The following is a 19,690-nucleotide window of genomic DNA, read 5'->3' as shown; positions in this document are numbered from 1 at the left end:
AGAGGACATGTCTGGGGAAAAGAGGACGTATGGTCACCCTATGTTAAATTTGTTTTTCATTTCATCACAAATGCCATGGACTCGGCCGGACTCTGAAAAAAATCCCAAATCCGAAAGGCTCGAGTCCGAGTCAAGTCCGAGTTAAAATCCACCCAAGTCCGTGACAAGTCCAAGTCCATTCAAATTGGACTCGTGACTCAGACTCGAGTCCGAACTCGAGTACCCCAACTCTACAGCGAATTATTGAGGCTTAATGCCATTTTTATGCCATGTGGTTCATAACAGTTGTCAGTTGAGGGCGCTGTTTTGCTACTGTTGTTTTTGACAACTGTTTCTGCACGATGTCGGTCTCAAAAAAGCTCATTTGGTAACTTTGGAGGGCGGGGTTTTGGAAAGAGGGGGCGTGTCTAATCCAGTGGCTCAATCTTGTGGAAGTAGAACGGCTGAAATCGCTTACAGCACCTTTAATCTTTTCTGCTATATTTACTTCACCACAAAATCATTTTTTTCAGTGTATATGGGTAGTTGACATGAAATTACCCTCAGTGTACCATACTAAAATTAATCTAAGACTAGTTTAAACCAAATTTTCTAATTCTTCAATAATTAAAATTAAGTTTTTGACCTCATATTAATTGAGCGACTACATGGTAGGCAATATTTGCTATTTACTATATCACACCACATGCAGGAATATTTTGGTAAATTGTAAGAAAGCAAAAAGTTATGAAACTGCGACCAGTTACAGCATTTATAATATACACTTGCCCTTACACATTTGAACCTAAAATCTTTATTTTAAAAAAGTTCCTTGGTCCATGTTATTTGTCAAATATTAACACAGTTATAAACTGGAGATCATTTTAAAATACTGCCAAATTAGCATGGTTACATAAAAAAACATACAACTAAATAAGGCAGGAATTATTTATTGACAAGTTTGTAAAAACACAGTGGAAAGAGGAGACAAACCAAAGACAATCTGCAACTGTTTCCAATGAATATGTGCACATCATTGAGTTGAACGCACCGTAACTGCAACTGGATACTGTCAAAACATTTAATACAATGAAAAGGATCAGTGATAATGATGTGATCCTGAAAAGATTGTGTTTTAGGCAACATCAAGGTTCACAGCATCATCAGTTTGGTCCATAGTGTTTATAACTGTACAATTCCAGTAAAAACTGTCAAAAAGCTCAAAATATATAATATAATATCATATTAACTGTTCATTGACAGTTAAAAGAGTTATTGTAATTCACAGCCCAAATTTCCAGTTTTTCACAGAAAGTATGAATGAAATATAAGGACGAACTCTGGAACAATGTCATCCGAGAAAAAACAGACATCACTTTATAATCATCTCACAATTTCATGTTTCGTATAATAAGCAAAAGCAAACCTGAATAGCTGGTGGAGAATAACAGCACCTTGGATGTCTTGACAGTTAGCACTGATAGTAAAAGTAGACCTTGAGTTACTCATAAAGGCGTGAGGTTTTAAGTGTCTTTGTGTTTGTATGCGATCCTTTGCATGAATTCCATGAAACGATGACAACCATATTTAGACTAGATTAGGGGTCGACCGATAGTGGATTTTGCCGATACCGATAACTAAGGTAGTGGGGAAAGGCCGATAACCGATCAATTGGATGATAGTTTTTTAATTCGATTTATACAATGTCAAAAAATCTTCTTATTCTTTCTTTACTATGGCGGGCAAAGACAAAGAGTCCAAAATGAATAAAATCCCATATGCATTTTTTTTGTTCAACCAAATTCCAAATAATAACCAGAAAAAATGAAGATTTAGTGCAAACAAGCCCAAAACACAACGGGGACTCTTATTTTGAAATGATGAACAAACTATCTGCAACTATAGACATAGATTAGCAGATATCGACAGTTCCAAAAATCAACTATCGGCACTGATTAATCAGTAAAACCGATATATCGGTCTACCTCTAGACTAGATACGGCTAATAGTTTTTAATGGTAGTGATCTTATATACGCACTTTGGCACTTCCAGACAACCATAGTTATCATCTCTTTTTAACATGGTCCAACAGGCAGATCATTACTTCCACTATAAAATCACACACTTTAATTTCTTAAAGGGATAGTTCACCCAAAAATGAACATTCTCTCATCATTTCCTCACCCTCATGCCATCCCAGATGTGTATGATTTTCTTTATTCTGCAGAACACAAACGAAGATTTTTAGAAGAATATCTCAGCTCTGAAGGTGACCAAAACTTTGAAGCTTCAAAAAGCACATAAAGGCAGCATAATTCTCCTTTTTTACTCTAAATCTTGACATCAACAGTCTTCTTAACGATCATGATTTCAAGCTCGATTACAATTCCTAGCGCCATCTAGTGCTCTACGAATGCGTCAAGAGCTTAGAGACTGCAATGACAAGATTTATATTGAAAAAGGAGTTTTATGCTGCCTTTATATGCTTTTTGGAGCTTCAAGTTTTGGTCACCATTCACTTGCATTGTACTGACCTACAGAGCTGAGATATTCTTCTGAAACTCTTCATTTGTGTTCAGCAGAAGCAAAGAAAGTCATACACATCTGGGATGGCTTGAGGGTGAGTAAATTATGAGAGAATTTTCATTTCTGGGTGAACTATCCCTTTAATTTCAGGTCTCCTTTACAAATAAAACCTTTTGGTCTTTTGAGAGTAAAAACTGTGCAAAGTTTTTGGGGTATATTTGAAAACTGCAGATGAGGGAACCACATTTGAAACACTTTATACCACAGAAATGCCTGACCGAGTGAATTATGTATATAGAAAACAATAGAAAACACTGGTACTAAATTTACTGGTATAATTTATGATTTCTTTAAGGAATAGTTCACCCAAAATGAAAATTCTGTCACCATTTACTCACCCTTGTGTTGTTCCAAACCTGTAAGACTTACTTTCTTCTGTGTAACACAAAATGTTTGAAGAATATCCTGTCTGCTCTATTCCATATAATGAAAGTGAATGAAGTGACAGCTCCAGTCCATACTCACTTTCATTACAAGGAAAAAAATATTCTTTAAAAATTCACATTTATGTATCCCGAAAGAAATAAAGTCATACAAGTTTGGAACAACAGGATTTTGAATATGGTAAATTAGAGGTCGACCAATATATCAGTTTTACCTATTACTCGGTGCCGACAGTTGCTTTTTGGAACTATCAGTTATCTACAAGTATAGATGGCGATAGTTATGTTTTTTTAATTTTTATTATTATGTTGGCTTGAAAAAGCCAACATACTGTTCTACTAAATAAATGTATTATTATTCTGACTTCTTCTGAGACCAAAATTTTAGACACTTACATGCTAGAAACACTTAGTAACATGCTACTAATGCCTAGCTACGTGCTAAAACATGCCAGCAATGCCTAGCCACATGCTAAAACATGCCAGCAAGGCCTAGCTACATGCTAAAACATGCCAGCAAGGCCTAGCTACATGCTAAAACATGCCAGCAATGCCTAGCAACATGCTAAAACATGCTAGCAATGCCTAGCAACATGCTAAAACATGCTAGCAACATATTAGTAACACCTAGCAAAATGTTAAAACATGGTACCAACATGCTAGTAACACCTAGCTACATGCTAAAATATGCTTACAATGCCTAGAAACATGCTAGAAACATGCTACAACATGCTAGCAATGCCTAGCTACATGTTAAAACATGCTAACAATGCCTAGCGACATGTTAGCAATGCTAATCTATCATCTATCTATCATCTGTCTGTTGTTCTATCTGTTGGTCTGTAAAACTCCAAGCTTTTAAACTTATTTTTGTAACTTTCAGACAAGACTTACATGCTAGAAACACATAGTAACATGCTAGCAATGCCTAGCTACATGTTAAAACATGCTAGCAATGCCTAGCAACATGCTAAAACATACTAGCAACATATTAGTAACACCTAGCAAAATGCTAAAACATGGTACCAACACGCTAATAACACTAGCAACATATTAGTAATGCCTAGCTACATGCTAAAACATGCAAGCAATGCCTAGCTACATGCTAAAACATGCAAGCAATGCCTAGCAAAATGCTAAAGCATGCTAGCAATGCCTAGCTACATGCTAAAACATGCTAGCAATGCCTAGCAACATATCAGTCGACCGCTAATTTACAATATTCAAAATCCTTTTGTTCCAAATGAAATGCCACATAAGTTCTTTTTGATAAAACAAACATGCCTAAATTATTTAAGTGCAACAACCTCAGTTCCATATCTAAATTTTCGGAGTAGTACTTAAAAATTTTAATTTTACGGATTTTTAAGATGAAACAGTTCAAGGTACACACAACAATTCATTTACTTTATATATCACTCTAAGTTCAACTTATCATTTATATTTTGTGTTGTCCACGCTCATGCAAATAAAGTAATGCTAAAAATGTGATACATTTGTACGTTTTTGAGTAGAAGCTATTTATTTTGATATGTTATGGTTGTTGAGCCAACAAATCGTTTTTTTGCAGTGTGGGATTTTATTCATTTTGGACTCTTGTAGTCTCCATGTCTGTGCCCGCCACATTAAGGAAAGACTAAGAAAAAAATAATTTAGTTATCTGTATCGACAAATTCCACTATCGGTCGACCTCTAAAGTAAATTACAGAATTTTCATTTTAAAAGGATGATGAAAGACCAACAAGTGCAATTTTAGGAGTATTTTTACATTAGAACAATGCATCCAAATTCTGACTTTTTTTATCTTGACATTTTTCAAGTATACCCCATAAAAGTGATTTCTTTCCTATTCAAGCACAGCTGCAGAGTTGAGTTTAGCATACAGGTTGCACCTCAAACCAGCTAAATGCTCCTTTAAGTATGTAGCACAGAAGTCAAGACACTGATGTCTTTGAATATGTACGAAGCTCTGAATTCAAACCAATGCTACACGACGAGTGAGTGAGCCATCTGAGGCCCGCCCCTGTGCTCTCATTGGTCGTGCAGGCAGTGTTTCCTCCCATTGTTGTGCTCCATCAGTTCCAGCATCTCCAGGACGACGGCCCTGAGGGCACGAGCGAGCTCTACTGCGCTGTAAGGATTCCCCAGGGGAGGAACATGGACAAATGCAGATCTGCCATCACCCAGGGACAGCGATGTGTAGTAGGTATAGTCACATAGATATCTGGGGAAAGACGAATGAGAGTTCTACATAAAGAATACATTGACACTTAAATGATTAGTTCACCCAAAAATGAAAATTCAGTCATTGTTTACTCACCCCTGTGTTGTTATAACTCTATTTGACTTTCTTTCTTTTTTTTCAACACAAATGAAAAACTGTGGAAAAAAATGTTGTGCTCAATGATGTCATATAATAGCAGTTTATGGTGACCACCTCTTCAAGCTTCAAAAGGACACAAAAGTATAATTCAGAAGTCTAATAAATTATTCCATGAGACTCATGATTGTTATGAAAGCATATGATAAGATTTGGTAAGAAACAAACTGAAATCTAATGTATTATTTATAGACTGATGTTCACTGGCCGTTGTTCTCATGTGTGTGTTCATGATAGGACACGAGAGCAACAGTTCACACTGCCCCCTCGTGACATTGGTGCGTTCAAGCGAAAACTTGTTTTGTTTATTTAAAAACAGGTCCAACATAGCGATAGTGACAACAGAACACAACACAGCTGCACACAAAACAGAGAACAGAACTTACTAAACATGTCTGAAGAGTTTGTAGTCCAAGAATTGATGCATTTCTATGCCCAGCCTTATTTTTTATTTTTTGGACCAGTGCCAGATCACAGCGGACAGAGTTAGCTGCGCAATGCCAAAAATAGAAAACAAGCGATCGATAGAATGTACCGTCGCTCATCACTGCTGGTTAGGACAAAAACTCTGATTACCATAGAAAAGATACCTTTCATCACATGTCGTTTGCTGTCAGATTAGGACACGGTGTGACTGTGGTGTCCTGTAGCCTCCTCTATGTTTCTGTTTGATTTCCGAATATTCCGTTAAAAAAAATAAGGCTGGGCATAGAAATGCATCAATTCTTCAACTACAAACTCTTCAGACATGTTTAATAAGTTCTGTTCTCAGTTTTGTGTGCAGCTGTGTTGTGTTCTGTTGTCACTATCGCTGTGTTGGACCTGTTTTTAGATAAACAAAACAAGTTTTCGCTTGAACGGCCCAATGTCACGAGGGGGCTGCATGAACTTTTGCTCTTGTGTCCTATCATGAACACACACATGAGAACAACGGCCAGTGAACATCAGTCTATAAATAATACATTAGATTTCAGTTTGTTTCTCACCAAATCTTATCGTATGCTTTCATAACAATCATGAGTCTCATGGAATAATTTATTAGACTTCTGAATTATACTTTTGTGTTCTTTTGAAGTTTGAAGAGGTGGTCACCATAAACTGCCATTGTATGACATCACTGAGCACAACATTTTTAACAATTTCTCCCTTTGTGTTCAGAAAATGAAAGAAAGTCATATAAGGTTATAACAACACAGGGGTGAGTAAACAATGACAGAATTTACATTTTGGGGTGAACTAATCTAGAAGAATTTAAGTATTTGGATGCTCACATCACTTTTTAAAATGTCATTGGATACAAAATATCAAAGCAAGTGGCAGCTGCAATGCAAATGACACTTCACTTTTCTGGGCGCTTTTTGAATTTTAATCAACTAGTATCTTGGTGATTTTTAGTGGATGTATGAAGTCCGTTCTTTTTCTCAGATGTTTTCCTTGAAAAGTGTCCTTGTGCAATTTTCTTTAAAATAAATGCCACTTGTCATATTTTCATATCTAATGTAACGATATCCAGACATTTTTAAGTGCAGCCTCAGTGTCCAAATACTTTTAGGCCCACTATATATCTATAAAAATCCAGTGAGAGCATATAAATCACATAAACATTCATGCCTTCCAGCATCCTTTGACACAGACACAGTGACCCCGAGTTCAGAGGCGTTGACCCTCTCACACACAGTGTCCATGTTTATAACAGAATGAATGCAGTCCGGCCCTCCCTCCATACAGCACCGGGATTCAGGACAAAACCTGCAGTTGTCCAGGCGCATGTAACCGTTGTTATGACCACACTGTTCAAGCGTTACCGTGGTGGCCATTCCAGAAACTCCAACATGGACCACTAACTTTAGAAAAACAAAAAGAATAAAAACAAATTTGAATACATTTTTTTATGTAATCAAATTTATCAAGATTTTATATTGATAAATGATAAGATACAACATTATACTTTAAATTATATTAAATGGTTTATATTATAATTGATTATTATTTAATTTATTTATACATTTGTATTCTAACATTTAATAGAATAAAATTTCAATAATATATCGTGATATATTAAAGCCAGTGTCGTCGGCATCTTGTCAAATGCAAATAGATCCCATTATAATTAATAAAGCTGTCTACACTGGAAGTGTCCGTGCGGTGCGTCACGTCACGCTGCGCCGACAGTAAACGGATGACCCGTTCTATTGCTGAAGCGCTGCAGAGCAACTCCAGAAACTTTATCATCCCATCCATCTAAAATAAAATGATTATACATACCAAATATAATACGTTTTCATATTTTTGCTATTAATTTTGTTTGTCATATATTTTAATAACATCTGACTGCTACATTTAAGGTGCACTCAGTAACTGTTGTCTTTGTGTCATCTTGGACTTACACTGACACCTAGTGGCGTGGATGCAGCATCATTTAAAATCATTAGTTTTCAGTTTTAGATGTTATTGTAGAAATTGAGTATTCACAGTCAGCCATGATTACTTTAATCAATGAGTGAAAGTGTCCAATAACAGGACGGTTACTGAGATTAAATGAGTAGTATTCGGCTGGTCATGTGATTCTAACATGGCCGCCCCCATGTGCGGACCCTCTCCATGTAGAATAAAACAGCTTTTATAAGGTTACTGACATGGCTGGAGTCTATATTATAATGTGAGTGCTCATGATGTCTTACATATATTACAAAATTACAATTCTTGTCTTAAGGAGTTAAACTTTTTAAATGAGGAAAAAATGACTGAGTGCACCTTTAAAGCCTGCTCGTACTGTTTCTGGTCTACTTATTTAAATAATATTTTGTTTCTAACCACGTTTACGCAGCTTTAGCAACAGAAACATTACAATATTAATTATATAATACGTATATGTTTATACCAGTGAATGTCAGTTGAAATTAAAGGTTATTTTCCATGTTTAACCCTTGCTGAAGTTTTCTCGAGCTCACAGAAGATTGGTCTGTGCTTTCTGCACGTCATTTAAAATGTTCACCGTAGACCACCTCAAGACGTCAATGGACGCGCCCGGTGTAGACAAGGTGTTACCCATAAAATTAAATCAACATCAACTTATATTTTATGCCATTATACGTATAACTAGGTCTAGAATAGAAAATTAAGAAATACATCAGATGTTCCAAATAAAAATGACACATTTCAGCTTTCAGATTTACAACATTGATACAAATGGTTCAACTTGCACTAAAGTTTCCCAAAAGATTTTAGAAACATGTAACAATATCTCTTTGCGGAGATATGTATTGTTACGCTACTTGTGGGAGGTGCTGTTTCCATAGAGTCGGCAGAAGACTCTGGACCGCCTGATACTCCACTGGAACTTCAGCAACATGAAGGTTTATATCGTCACCCAAACCCAGTTTCTCCAGCTCCTAAATTTACCAGGGGAAAAAGGTAATTGCTCAGAGGTTGCTCTGTTATAGCTCAAGAGACTCACTGGAGTTCAGATTGTTCTTCTAAAATAAGCACAAATGGACACAAATGAGTCAGTTGTTGACATGCAGTAAGAGTACAGAGCTATACAACTAGTGTGGACAGCATAGCTGAGATTATTTGCTCTTGGAAGAATTTGATGAGAGCAAACAATAAGTTCACAGTTGGTCTCTGATAACAGTTAGGTTCAAATCTCATACCTGTACTGCCACCCAGCTGGCATTAACAGTATGGTCACCAAAAGGCTCAAAACCTGAAGAAACACGAGGAAACACAAATAAATTCATATTCATAGAAAACTTCCTGGCAGCTGTAGTGTATATGTTTGTTATTACACAGCTGTCTGTCTGATTGGCCATTAAAATGTATAATTAACCATTGTCCCAGGCAAACAATTTCCTACAAAGATGTGCTATATACCTTCATGCCTCTTGTAGTGATGTCAAAAGTACCCATACTTTGCTACCAAGTCTATACTAAAATAAAAAAGATGTAACGACACCAGTTTTTCTGCAATACCGGTAGTACAGAACAACAAATCAATTCGGTCTGACTGACAGACGGCTGCTTTCAAATGCTCACACGCTTATGAGCATGTGCCATTACTTCTTTTACACTAAAATGGACCATGAATCAAACTGCAATAGTGATGTGTCCTAGTGTGATTATTAAACCGTGTGATTATTATCCCACTGATTTAATTAAATAAATAAAGTCTGCATGTGCTGCACGCTTCAGTGAACGTGTGAAACCGCTGTATAAGCTGATCTGATCAGACTGATCAAAACACCACATTTTATAAACATAGTAGATGAAAGAAGAGTGCAGATTTACTGTAAAGCATCTGCAGACTATATATTTACTTATATAATTAAATCGCAACATTTTGCGCTTTAATAATCACACTGGACCAATGTCTTAACCAGAGGCGTGAAACTACCAACAAAAACACAGAACAGAAAAGTCTTTGTCAAAATAAAAGTTCAATTCAAAAAATGAAGACAGAAGAATGTAGTATTTACTGTAACAATAATAATAATTATATTTAAGAAATATCTCACAAGCAAGAGTGCTGCTGTACTGAATAGGACTTTTCATCAATGTTTTCCATCATAAAGTGATGCTCTCATAAAACCAATGTTGTGGTTAAATTATTGTAGAGCCGAGGAGGGCGGGGCCGGGCTGGAATGAGACACACCCGGTCCCTAATCAGCCTGATTGGGCGCGCGAGGGATAAAGGTGGCCGGGGACGACAGTTCGAGAGAGAGAGAATTGCAGGCAGCTGTACTGTGTGGTTTTTGGTTGTGTGTTTGTTTAAGTTGTTTATTAAATTATTATTTAAGTTGTCAAGCCGGTTCTCGCCTCCTCTTTTACACTGGTGCCGAAACACGGGATTGAAGTTTGGGTCGAAGATGGATGGAGGTCGTCCCGTAGAGTCCTCCCAGTTGGCGGAGATCCTCCAAGCCCTCAGCCAGCCTACATCAGAGCCACCAACAGACGCTACTTGAGCTCCGACAAGATCAAGACCGCCGGTTTGTCAAGCTCCTGCATGCTCAAGCCGAGGACCGGCAGGCGATCCGGAGCCTCCTCAGCCAGGAGGCGTCCTCAGCCGCGACCCCAGACACTCCCACGCCGTTACCCCCGCCAGTATTACAGAAAATGGGGGCGGCAGACGACCCTGAGGCCTTCCTGGATTTGTTTGAGCGGACTGCCGAGATCTGGGGCTGACCGCTCGGCCAATGGGCAGCCCGACTGATCCCACTATTGTCCGGGGAAGCCCAGCTCGCGGCTCAACAACTGCCAGCGACGAGCCTCCTGGCCTACGGAGATTTAAAAAGAGCCATCTTGCAACGGGTTGGTTGCACTCCGGAGGAAAGTCGTCAACTCTTCCGGAGCTTGAAGTTGGAGAGAGACTGGACATGACAGAGCCAAGCCAGAGCAAAGATTTTTAGTAATGAGAGTTTATTTGTGAAGCAGTGTGTGATAGTTCTTTAACTTAGTGCTTAAAGTGAAACTGTAAATTTGTGCTGCGAAGAGGGAAAAATAAATCCTTACCTTAACAAGGAAAGCTGCTTCTCGCCTCCTCTTTTACAATTATGTTTTAAGGATCTTTACTGAAGCACTTCATTAAAGGATTAGTTCACCCAAAAATGAAAATTCAGTCATTGTTTACTCACCCCTGTGTTGTTATAACCCTATATGACTTTCTTACTTTTTCTGAACACAAAGGGAGAAATTGTGAACAAATGTTGTGCTCAATGATGTCATACAATGGCAGTTTATGGTGACCACCTCTTCAAACTTCAAAAGAACACAAAAGTATAATTCAGAAGTCTAATAAATTATTCCATGAGACTCACGATTGTTATTTTTACATTTACATTTATGCATTTAGCAGATGCTTTTATCCAAAGCGACTTACAGTGCACTTATTACAGCGACAATCCCCCTGGAGCAACCTGGAGTTAAGTGTCTTGCTCAAGGACACGATGGTGATGCCTGTGGGGATTGAACCAGCAACCTTCTGATTACCAGTTATGTGCTTTAGCCCACTACACCACCACTACTCCATGTTATGAAAGCATACGATAAGATTTGGTGAGAAACAAACTGAAATCGAATGTATTATTTAGTGAAAATGTTCACTGGACGTTGATATCCTGTGTGCATTCATGACAGGGCACGAGAGCAAAAGTTCATGCAGCCCCCTTGTGACTTTGGTGCATTCAAGCGAAAACTCGTTTGTTTATCTAAAAACAGGTCCTCCACAGCGATAGTGACAACAGAACACAACACAGCTGCACACAAAACTGAGAACAGAACTTACTAAACATGTCTGAAGAGTTTGTAGTCCAAGAATTGATGCATTTCTATGCCCAGACTTATTTTATTGAACGGAGTACTCTGAAATCAAACAGAAACACAGAGGAGGCTACAGGACACCACAGTCACACCGTGTCCTAACCTGACGGCAAACGACATGTGATAAAAGGTATATTTTCTATGTTCATCAGAGTTTTTGTCATAACCAGCCGTGACGAGCGACGGTACATTCTATTGATCGGCATCGTGTGGGAAATTCCGTCCACTGTGAACTGGCAATGGTCCAAAAACTTTCTCATAACAGTTTATTAAAGCTAGCATGAGCCAGTTAAAACTACTTGATTTTGGCCGAGAATGTTTCACCTACCAAATGTTTTTGCAAAGGTCTCACTCTCTTCAGGTCTGTCACAAATACTCACTGGTTCAGAATGGAGAAGAGGTGACAGACATTCCTGCCTACTAAATCTCTCTTTTTGATTGAGTACTCCGGTTCAAAAAAATAAGGCTGGGCATAGAAATGCATCAATTCTTGGGCTACAAACTCTTCAGACATGTTTAGTAAGTTCTGTTCTCTGTTTTGTGTGCAGCTGTGTTGTGTTCTGTTGTCATTATTGCTGCGGAGGACCTGTTTTTAGATAAACGAAACGCGTTTTCACTTGAACGCCCCAATGTCACGAGGGGGCAGTGTGAACTGTTGCTCTCGTGTCCTATCATGAACGCACACAGGAGATCAACAGTCAGTGAACATTTTCACTAAATAATACATTCGATTTCAGTTTGTTTCTCTCCAAATCTTATCGTATGCTTTCATAACAATCATGAGTCTCATTAATAATTTATTAGACTTCTGAATTATACTTTTGTGTTCTTTTGAAGCTTGAAGAGGTGGTCACCATAAACTGCCATTGTATGACATCACTGAGCACAACATTTGTTCACAATTTCTCCCTTTGTGTTCAGAAAAAGAAAGAAACATATAGGGTTATAACAACACAGGGGTGAGTAAACAATGACTGAATTTACATTTTTGGGTGAACTATCCTTTTAATTAAGTTAAAAACCTTTGATAAAAATATGCAATGGTAATTTTGTTCTATTTTTATTTGATTCAAGTTTTATTATTAATTTGATTAGAAACTATTTTGATGATGAAATTTATTAAACTTTAAAACATGGAATGGAAAACTGAGAAAAAATGGAAAACTGAACAAATAAAACTGATTTCAAAGGGTCCTACTTAAAAAAACTTACATTTTGGTATCGTGACAACGATATATATATGTAAATATTGGCCAATTATTGACCAAATTAAAACCAACGACATATCAGTAATAAGCATGAAAATGCGATATGTAAAACAAATGGTTTATTTATAATTAATTAGTAACACATCTTGTAAAAACTCTCTGAATTTAAATGCACAATCCAGAAATAATAATAGCCACAATATGTAGAAAGGTTGGCACTCCTGAGAACATGTTATATTGCATTTTTATTCTTTCTCGTTCTCATGTTAATGCAGAAAAAATGCCATAAATGGACATGACAGTTGTGAAAGCGGAACTTACCTATAGGTTATGAAGGAAACCATTCAAATGCTTTGAAACCTGCAGACTTTGACTTCTGAGATATCGGAAATTATTTATATCGGAAATTATTAGAGGTCGACCAACAGTGGATTTTGCCGATACCGATAATTAAAGTGCTGGGAAAGGCCGATAACCGATTATTCAGACGATAGGTTTTAAAATCAATTTATAGAACATCAAAAAAAAATAACAATAAAAAATACTTTCTTTACTTGCTGGAAAAGACACAGAGTCCAAAATGAATAAAATCCCAGATGCAGTTTTTTTTGTTCAACCAAAATCCCCAAAATAACCAGAAAAAAATTACGATTTAGTGCATAAAGGGGACTTTTAAGTATAAACAAGCTCGAAAATACTAGGGATGCACCAATCCGATACATGGAACAGTCTCGGCTCCGATACTGATGTTTTCAGATGGATCGGGTAACGGTCCAATGAGCACGATACAAATACGACACTGTGTGTTATTCATGTTCGTTACTGTCAAGCTCAAAAAATGACATAAAAGCACCATTAGCCTAAAGTAGTCCATATGACTCATGCAGTTTATTCAAAGGCACTTGAAGACATGCGATAGCTTTGTGAATTGCAAAAGGCTGTGTTTAATAAGTAAATACACAGTATGCATGCGCAGCGCATTTTAGTGAATGGCGCTGCTCTGTTGACACATACATAACACGCGCTGTATAGCTCATAATAGGCTGGTGAGGCGGTCGCGGCTGTTTTCAGCCCTCAGAGCTCATGGTTATTTTCATAACCGAGTCCCACGCTATTCTCCGCGGCATCCACGCACAACTCACCACGCGCCCCACCGAGAGCGAAAACCACATTATAGCGACCACGAGGAGGTTACCCCATGTAACTCTACCCTCCCTAGCAACCGGGCCAATTTGGTTGCTTAGGAGACATGACTGGAGTCACTCAGCACGCCCTGGATTCGAACTCGTGGCTCCAGGTGTGATAGTCAGCGTCTTTACTCACTGAGCTACCCAGGCCTCCAAGCGTGAGGGTTTTAAAGTTAAATGTGCATGACTGAAATATGTTACTGTTGTATTTTAAAATTCTAAAGGTCAATAATAATAATAATAATAATAATAGTTTATTATTATCATAATTATTCTTTGTTTACAAATTAGAACAATATTTTTGTTTAATGGACTCCAAAAAAATAACTGAATAAAAATTGGACTGATATCTTACAACTAAATGAAAAAAAAAAAAAAAAAAAAGAGAGATCTTTTAAATCCTTTAAAATTCCAGATACAAGTTGAAAAAATGGTGCAAAGAAATCTGGCTTCTTTTCTACTGAAGAATTAATGTAAATTTTGCTGCTACATTACCTCCAATTAGAGTACCTCCAATTAGTTCCACACAGTGAGGTATAGATATTCTAAACTGATTATAAAAAAACAGCACTGGTATCGGATCGGGATCGGTATCGGCCGATACTGAGATACAGAGGAAAATTGGTATCGGTGTATCCCTAAAACGCACCAGGGACTCTTATTTTGAAATGACGAAACGCCGATAACCGATAGTTCCAAAAAGCAACTATCGGCACCAATTTATAGGTAAAACCATTATATCGGTCTACCTCCAGGAATTATATATTGTTAGAACAGTAAAAAAAAAGCTTTTATACCTTTTTATATATATATTTTTTAAGCATTTCTAAGTAAAACCGTGATCTGATGACAAAATAAGCTAATTGGAAAAATATCGGTATCTAGTATCTAACTACTAGTTTTTTGTTTAAATCGGTATCGGTCAAAACGTTTTATATCAATGCATCCCTAGTCTCTAATTTACACTCAAATCAATAATAAATGTCTATTATGATTTATTTCTTTGGTAAGTAGCTACGTAATAAGCGAGATAATATACAGTAAGTTGGATGTTATTCCAAAATAAACCCCTTAAGGGCAATACAAGACTCCTATTTTTTGTGTCCAATCACCCTGTCAGGGTTTATTTAGCAAACAAAAAAAAAAAACAAAAAAAACAGCTGACAGTACATTTCTCCTTTACTTATCTCTTTTACACCCTTTAAACTCAGAGAAGTCGCTGTAGTCCAGAGTCTAAGATATATCACACTTTAAACCGAGTGTAATCAGTAACTCTCACATGTGATCAGATGAGACAAATTTTAGACAATTGTGTATTATATATAAAACCAAGTGTGGAGGAGAACTAATCATTTTAATCTCTAGGATGATGGATAGCTATTCTTTTCTATATATCTATATACATTTAATAAATCTTGAAAAAAAAATAGATTAAATGAAAAACCAGGTATAGTGGTGGAATGAGATGCCAATATCTTCTACAGTAATAATATAATAATAATAATTGTAGTACAATGGTAAATGTCCAGAAATCCATGGTATTACCATGTTATCATGTTCTAAAAATAAAATAAATAAATAAATAAATAAATAAATAAATAAATAAATAAATTACTAATACCATCATGGTACTTTTCTACCCTTTCTGGTAGTTCGAGAAAAACATGTTTCTCATGGTATTACTATGGCAAGTGTTTAAAAAAGTGAGTACCATGGTACATGCCCCCCAAACACATGGTAATGCCATGGTAAATGACCAAATATAGGTGTTTTTACCACAGTTCCCTGTCCAAAAACACACGCTACTTCCTTGGTACTTACTGGTTCGAGACAAACCTATATGGCAGCTGTATTTACTCCCATGTAGGTTTGCTTTTAATTTCTAACATTAATCGGTTGTGCGACATGACAATTGTTACATTATTCTGACTACACAGACAGCTTTCACAAGATTAAAAAGTCTCTTAAGTGCTATGACTCACATAAGAGTCAACAAAACATTCTTTGTCTTGTAATATTCAGACTTCACACTGTTTACCTGTCACAACAACAGTCTTCTTGTGGTCCATCACTGCTGTTATGAGCTTCAATCAGGAATGTGACAATCTTTCATCAGATGAGATCTAAACACGATCGAGTCCACTGACATAAACACAACATGTCCCAGGATTCTTCCTGTATTGCTCTTCCTCTCATGTTTAAACTGAGATCAGATGTGAAAGTGCTCATTGGCGACACTTGCTGCTCTGGTGATGGTAACTCTTATCCTCTTTCTCTGAATAAATACAATTCACATTCTTATTTCTGCCTAAATATCATGTGGAGACTGCCTTAAATGTATGCTGATTTAGTGATTATATTTGTAATATATATATATATAGTCCTAAATAATAGACTTCATTTTCTTTATGCAGTGGAATATGACCTGTCCTTGTTCTTGGCAGGCTGTTTTTATTTCTATGCATGCTGGTTTGTTGTAGAGCATATGGTGGTTTCGACATGTGTGCCAACACCCATAGCTGAGATCTGGTTCAGACCTGTTATTGTAAGCTAGTCTGGGGCCTGTATACTTAAAGAATGATGTCCCATTGTGGTGCTCAAACTTAATTAGCACTCTTCCTAGCAGCCCTAAACAGGTGTATATCTATGAGTCATGCTAAACACAGGAAATGAGGTGGAGACACATTCACATGTTTAAAGGAATGGTTCGCCTGAAATTAAAAATCCTCTCATTATTTCCTCACTCTCATCCAAGATGTGTTTGGCTTTCTATCTTCTGCTGAAGAATCTCAGCTCTGTAGGTCACCACAATGCAAATTAAGGTCCTTTTTTAATATAAATCTCCGCTTCCGCTTTCACTTTCAGAATGAAAATAAAATTTGTTGTGTTTCTCACCCACACCTATCAAATAACTTCTGAAGACATGGATGTAATCACTGGAGTCGTTTAGATTACTTTTGTGCTGCCTTTATGTGATATTTGGAGCATCTATCTATCTATCTATCTATCTATCTGCCTGTCTGTCTGCCTGTCTGTCTGTCTATCTATCTATCTATCTATCTATCTATCTATCTGCCTGTCTGCCTGTCTGTCTACCTATCTGTCTGTCTGTCTATCTATCTATCATTCTATCAATCAGTCTGTCTGTCTGCCAGTCACCCACTCACTCACTCACTCACTCACTCTCTCTGTCTGTCACTCTGTCTGTCTGTCTGTCTGTCTGTCTGTCAATCTATCTATCTATCTATCTATCTATCTATCTATCTATCTATCTATCTATCTATCTATCTGTCTGTCTGTCTGTCTGTCTATCTGTCTATCTATGCGGTTGCTAAAGTGTTGCAATTGGTTGTTAGATTGTTGCATGGCAGTTGCTTATATCTAGAGACCAGAATAATAACATGCTAGTATTGAGTAGCTACATGCTAAAACATGCTAGCATTACCTAGCAACATGCTAAAACATGCTAACAATGCCTAGCAACATACTAGCAACACATGCTTAACATGCTAGCAATGCTTGGCTACATGCTAAAACATGCTAACAATGCCTAGTAACATGCTAGCATCACCTAGCTACATGCTAAAACATGCTAATAACCTACTAGCAATGCCTAGCCACTTGCTAATACATATTAGCAGCGCCTAGCTACCTGCCAGAAACACATATCTGCATGCTAAAACATCTATCTATCTATCTATCTATCTATCTATCTATCTATCTATCTATCTATCTATCTGTCTGTCTGTCTGTCAATCTATCTATCTATCTATCTATCTATCTATCTATCTATCTGTCTGTCTGTCTGTCTCTCTGTCTGTCTGTCTATCTATCTATCTATCTATCTATCTATCTGTCTGTCTGTCTGTCTATCTATCTGTCTATCTATCTGTCCTGTCAGTCTGTCTATCTATTTGTCTGTCTGTGTATCTATCTATCTATCTGTCTGTCTGTCTGTCTATCTATTTGTCTGTCTGTCTATCTATCTATTTACAATAAGATTATGTAGTAGATTTGAATAATATGAATCAATCTGAATGCAAAACTCAATGACTTGTAACAACATCATACTTATATGTTTTGACTAACTATAATAAAGTGTTTTAGATTGCCCTGTTGGATAAATGTTTGCTCCGGAAAAACTGATATTTTAATGGCAAAATTATTATTATTTTTTTTTAACCATTCACACTTTTACATTTATGATGTTTATTCATTTGCTTTTATTCAAAGTGACTAACAATTGAGATAATCCAAATGCGATTATACAAAGTGACATTTAAATGCTGAAGAAAATTATGTATTTTACCAAGAATCAAAGGGCTCGACTGGTCAAATTCATGTTACATGAATTAAATGTGTTTGACTTTGTTGTCAGACAATACAGAATAATAGGAATCATAATCTGAATACAAGAAAAAAAAAAAAAAACAACAACTAAAAGCTAAGTATAAGGGAACTGCATCATCCTAAGCATATATTTTTGGCTAAAATTGTAATGGTTTCCTGTGTGGGATAACCGTCTGTTGCACTCTTGTTTTTCTCCTCCTGTGATAGACTGCAATTTCCAAAAATTACAACAAAATCGCTGTCTTCATCCACCCACTCACGCGCTGCATCTGCTGCAGCTCTGTTCATCATCACCCCGCTTCATTCACCTGCCTCTGCGTCAGACCCCATGTCAGTGTTGCCATAGCAACGGATGATGCTGTTTCTATTCTCTGATGCAGACGTCTACAGACGTCATCACCTCCCATTTAAATGTGTGTATATATTCTCTCTGTGCCATTTTGCCTGAGGAGTTATTAATAGAAATCAGACAGCTTGCCAAAGCAACTAAATCAATTCATGAATTAATTCAATTTAACTTCAAAGCATCATCACACCCCTGAGGATTAAGTGTTCTGAATACAGTTATGTCCCATTCAAAGGTTTTATTTGAAAGGTCAAAAATAAAAAATAAAATGGCATATTACAGACATATGCAAAATGTTTTATAATAACTGTAGTTTCAAGTAGGTATTGTTTATATTTTGTATACAATATATACACAATATTTTGCAGTAAAAGATAAATAATAAACAAATGGTCACTAACACTATATGCTCAAAGAAAATTTTTTTTGGGGGGATATCCAAACAAAAAACATGACCTGCAAAATAGATAGGCTACACTAACAAAACTACATTTCATCTCATATTGAGAGTGTAATTTTGATCACCCATTTTAGTTGTTTTTTTAAGTTACATTTTTTACATTTGTCAATCATGCATATCAATGCAAATAGTTCCAAATATCTTCTTTCACATCTAAGGGTGAACCAGTTCAGAGCGAAATCAAAATCAGAAAGACCCATGTGTGCTCACAAGGACTTACAGCACTTACATACTGTATAATAGCCTATACTGTATGTACACAAGTAGATAACAATAATAAACAAAAAACTTATGTACATGAGAGTGCAAACTGGGTTTGTGTATTAAACTATCTAAATTTATACTGTACAGCTGTATTGCATAATACCAGAGAGAAAAATACAGTATTGTAGCAATGCATATCTGTGTATATCATATAATTAAGTAAAATTTAACCCCTTAAACTTGCTATATTGTGAAAAAAGTTTACGCTTAAAACGTTAAAGTCCTCGTATA

At 36.6% G+C, this 19,690-nt stretch overlaps 1 protein-coding gene across 1 annotated transcript; it reads right to left on the bottom strand.

Moving 5' to 3' along the window:
• Positions 1 to 913: 913 nt before the first annotated feature.
• pgpep1 (pyroglutamyl-peptidase I) lies at positions 914 to 16,244 on the bottom strand. Its single transcript, XM_051700891.1, has 5 exons — positions 16,078 to 16,244; positions 8,983 to 9,035; positions 8,605 to 8,721; positions 6,941 to 7,173; positions 914 to 5,173 (listed from the first exon to the last, which is right to left on the bottom strand). The coding sequence occupies exons 1-5, from the start codon at positions 16,106 to 16,108 to the stop codon at positions 4,981 to 4,983; spliced, it is 627 nt and encodes a 208-aa protein (XP_051556851.1). The 5' UTR covers positions 16,109 to 16,244; the 3' UTR covers positions 914 to 4,980.
• Between the last annotated feature and the right edge of the window lie 3,446 nt (positions 16,245 to 19,690).

Source organism: Myxocyprinus asiaticus, chromosome 6 (assembly GCF_019703515.2).
Source record: "Myxocyprinus asiaticus isolate MX2 ecotype Aquarium Trade chromosome 6, UBuf_Myxa_2, whole genome shotgun sequence".
Taxonomy (NCBI): Eukaryota; Metazoa; Chordata; class Actinopteri; order Cypriniformes; family Catostomidae; genus Myxocyprinus; species Myxocyprinus asiaticus.
This window is presented reverse-complemented; position numbering and strand designations above follow the sequence as displayed.

Bases quoted from the DNA above. Each gene is read 5' to 3' on its own strand.
- pgpep1 (XM_051700891.1), bottom strand. From the start codon at position 16,108: ATGGACCACAAGAAGACTGTTGTTGTGACAG. The intron at 8,722-8,982 runs GTATGAGATTTG...TGGTAAATTTAG, and splicing joins CCAGCTGGGTGGCAGTACAG to GAGCTGGAGAAACTGGGTTT. The intron at 7,174-8,604 runs GTAGCGTAACAA...GTTTTTCTAAAG, and splicing joins GGAAACAGCACCTCCCACAA to TTAGTGGTCCATGTTGGAGT.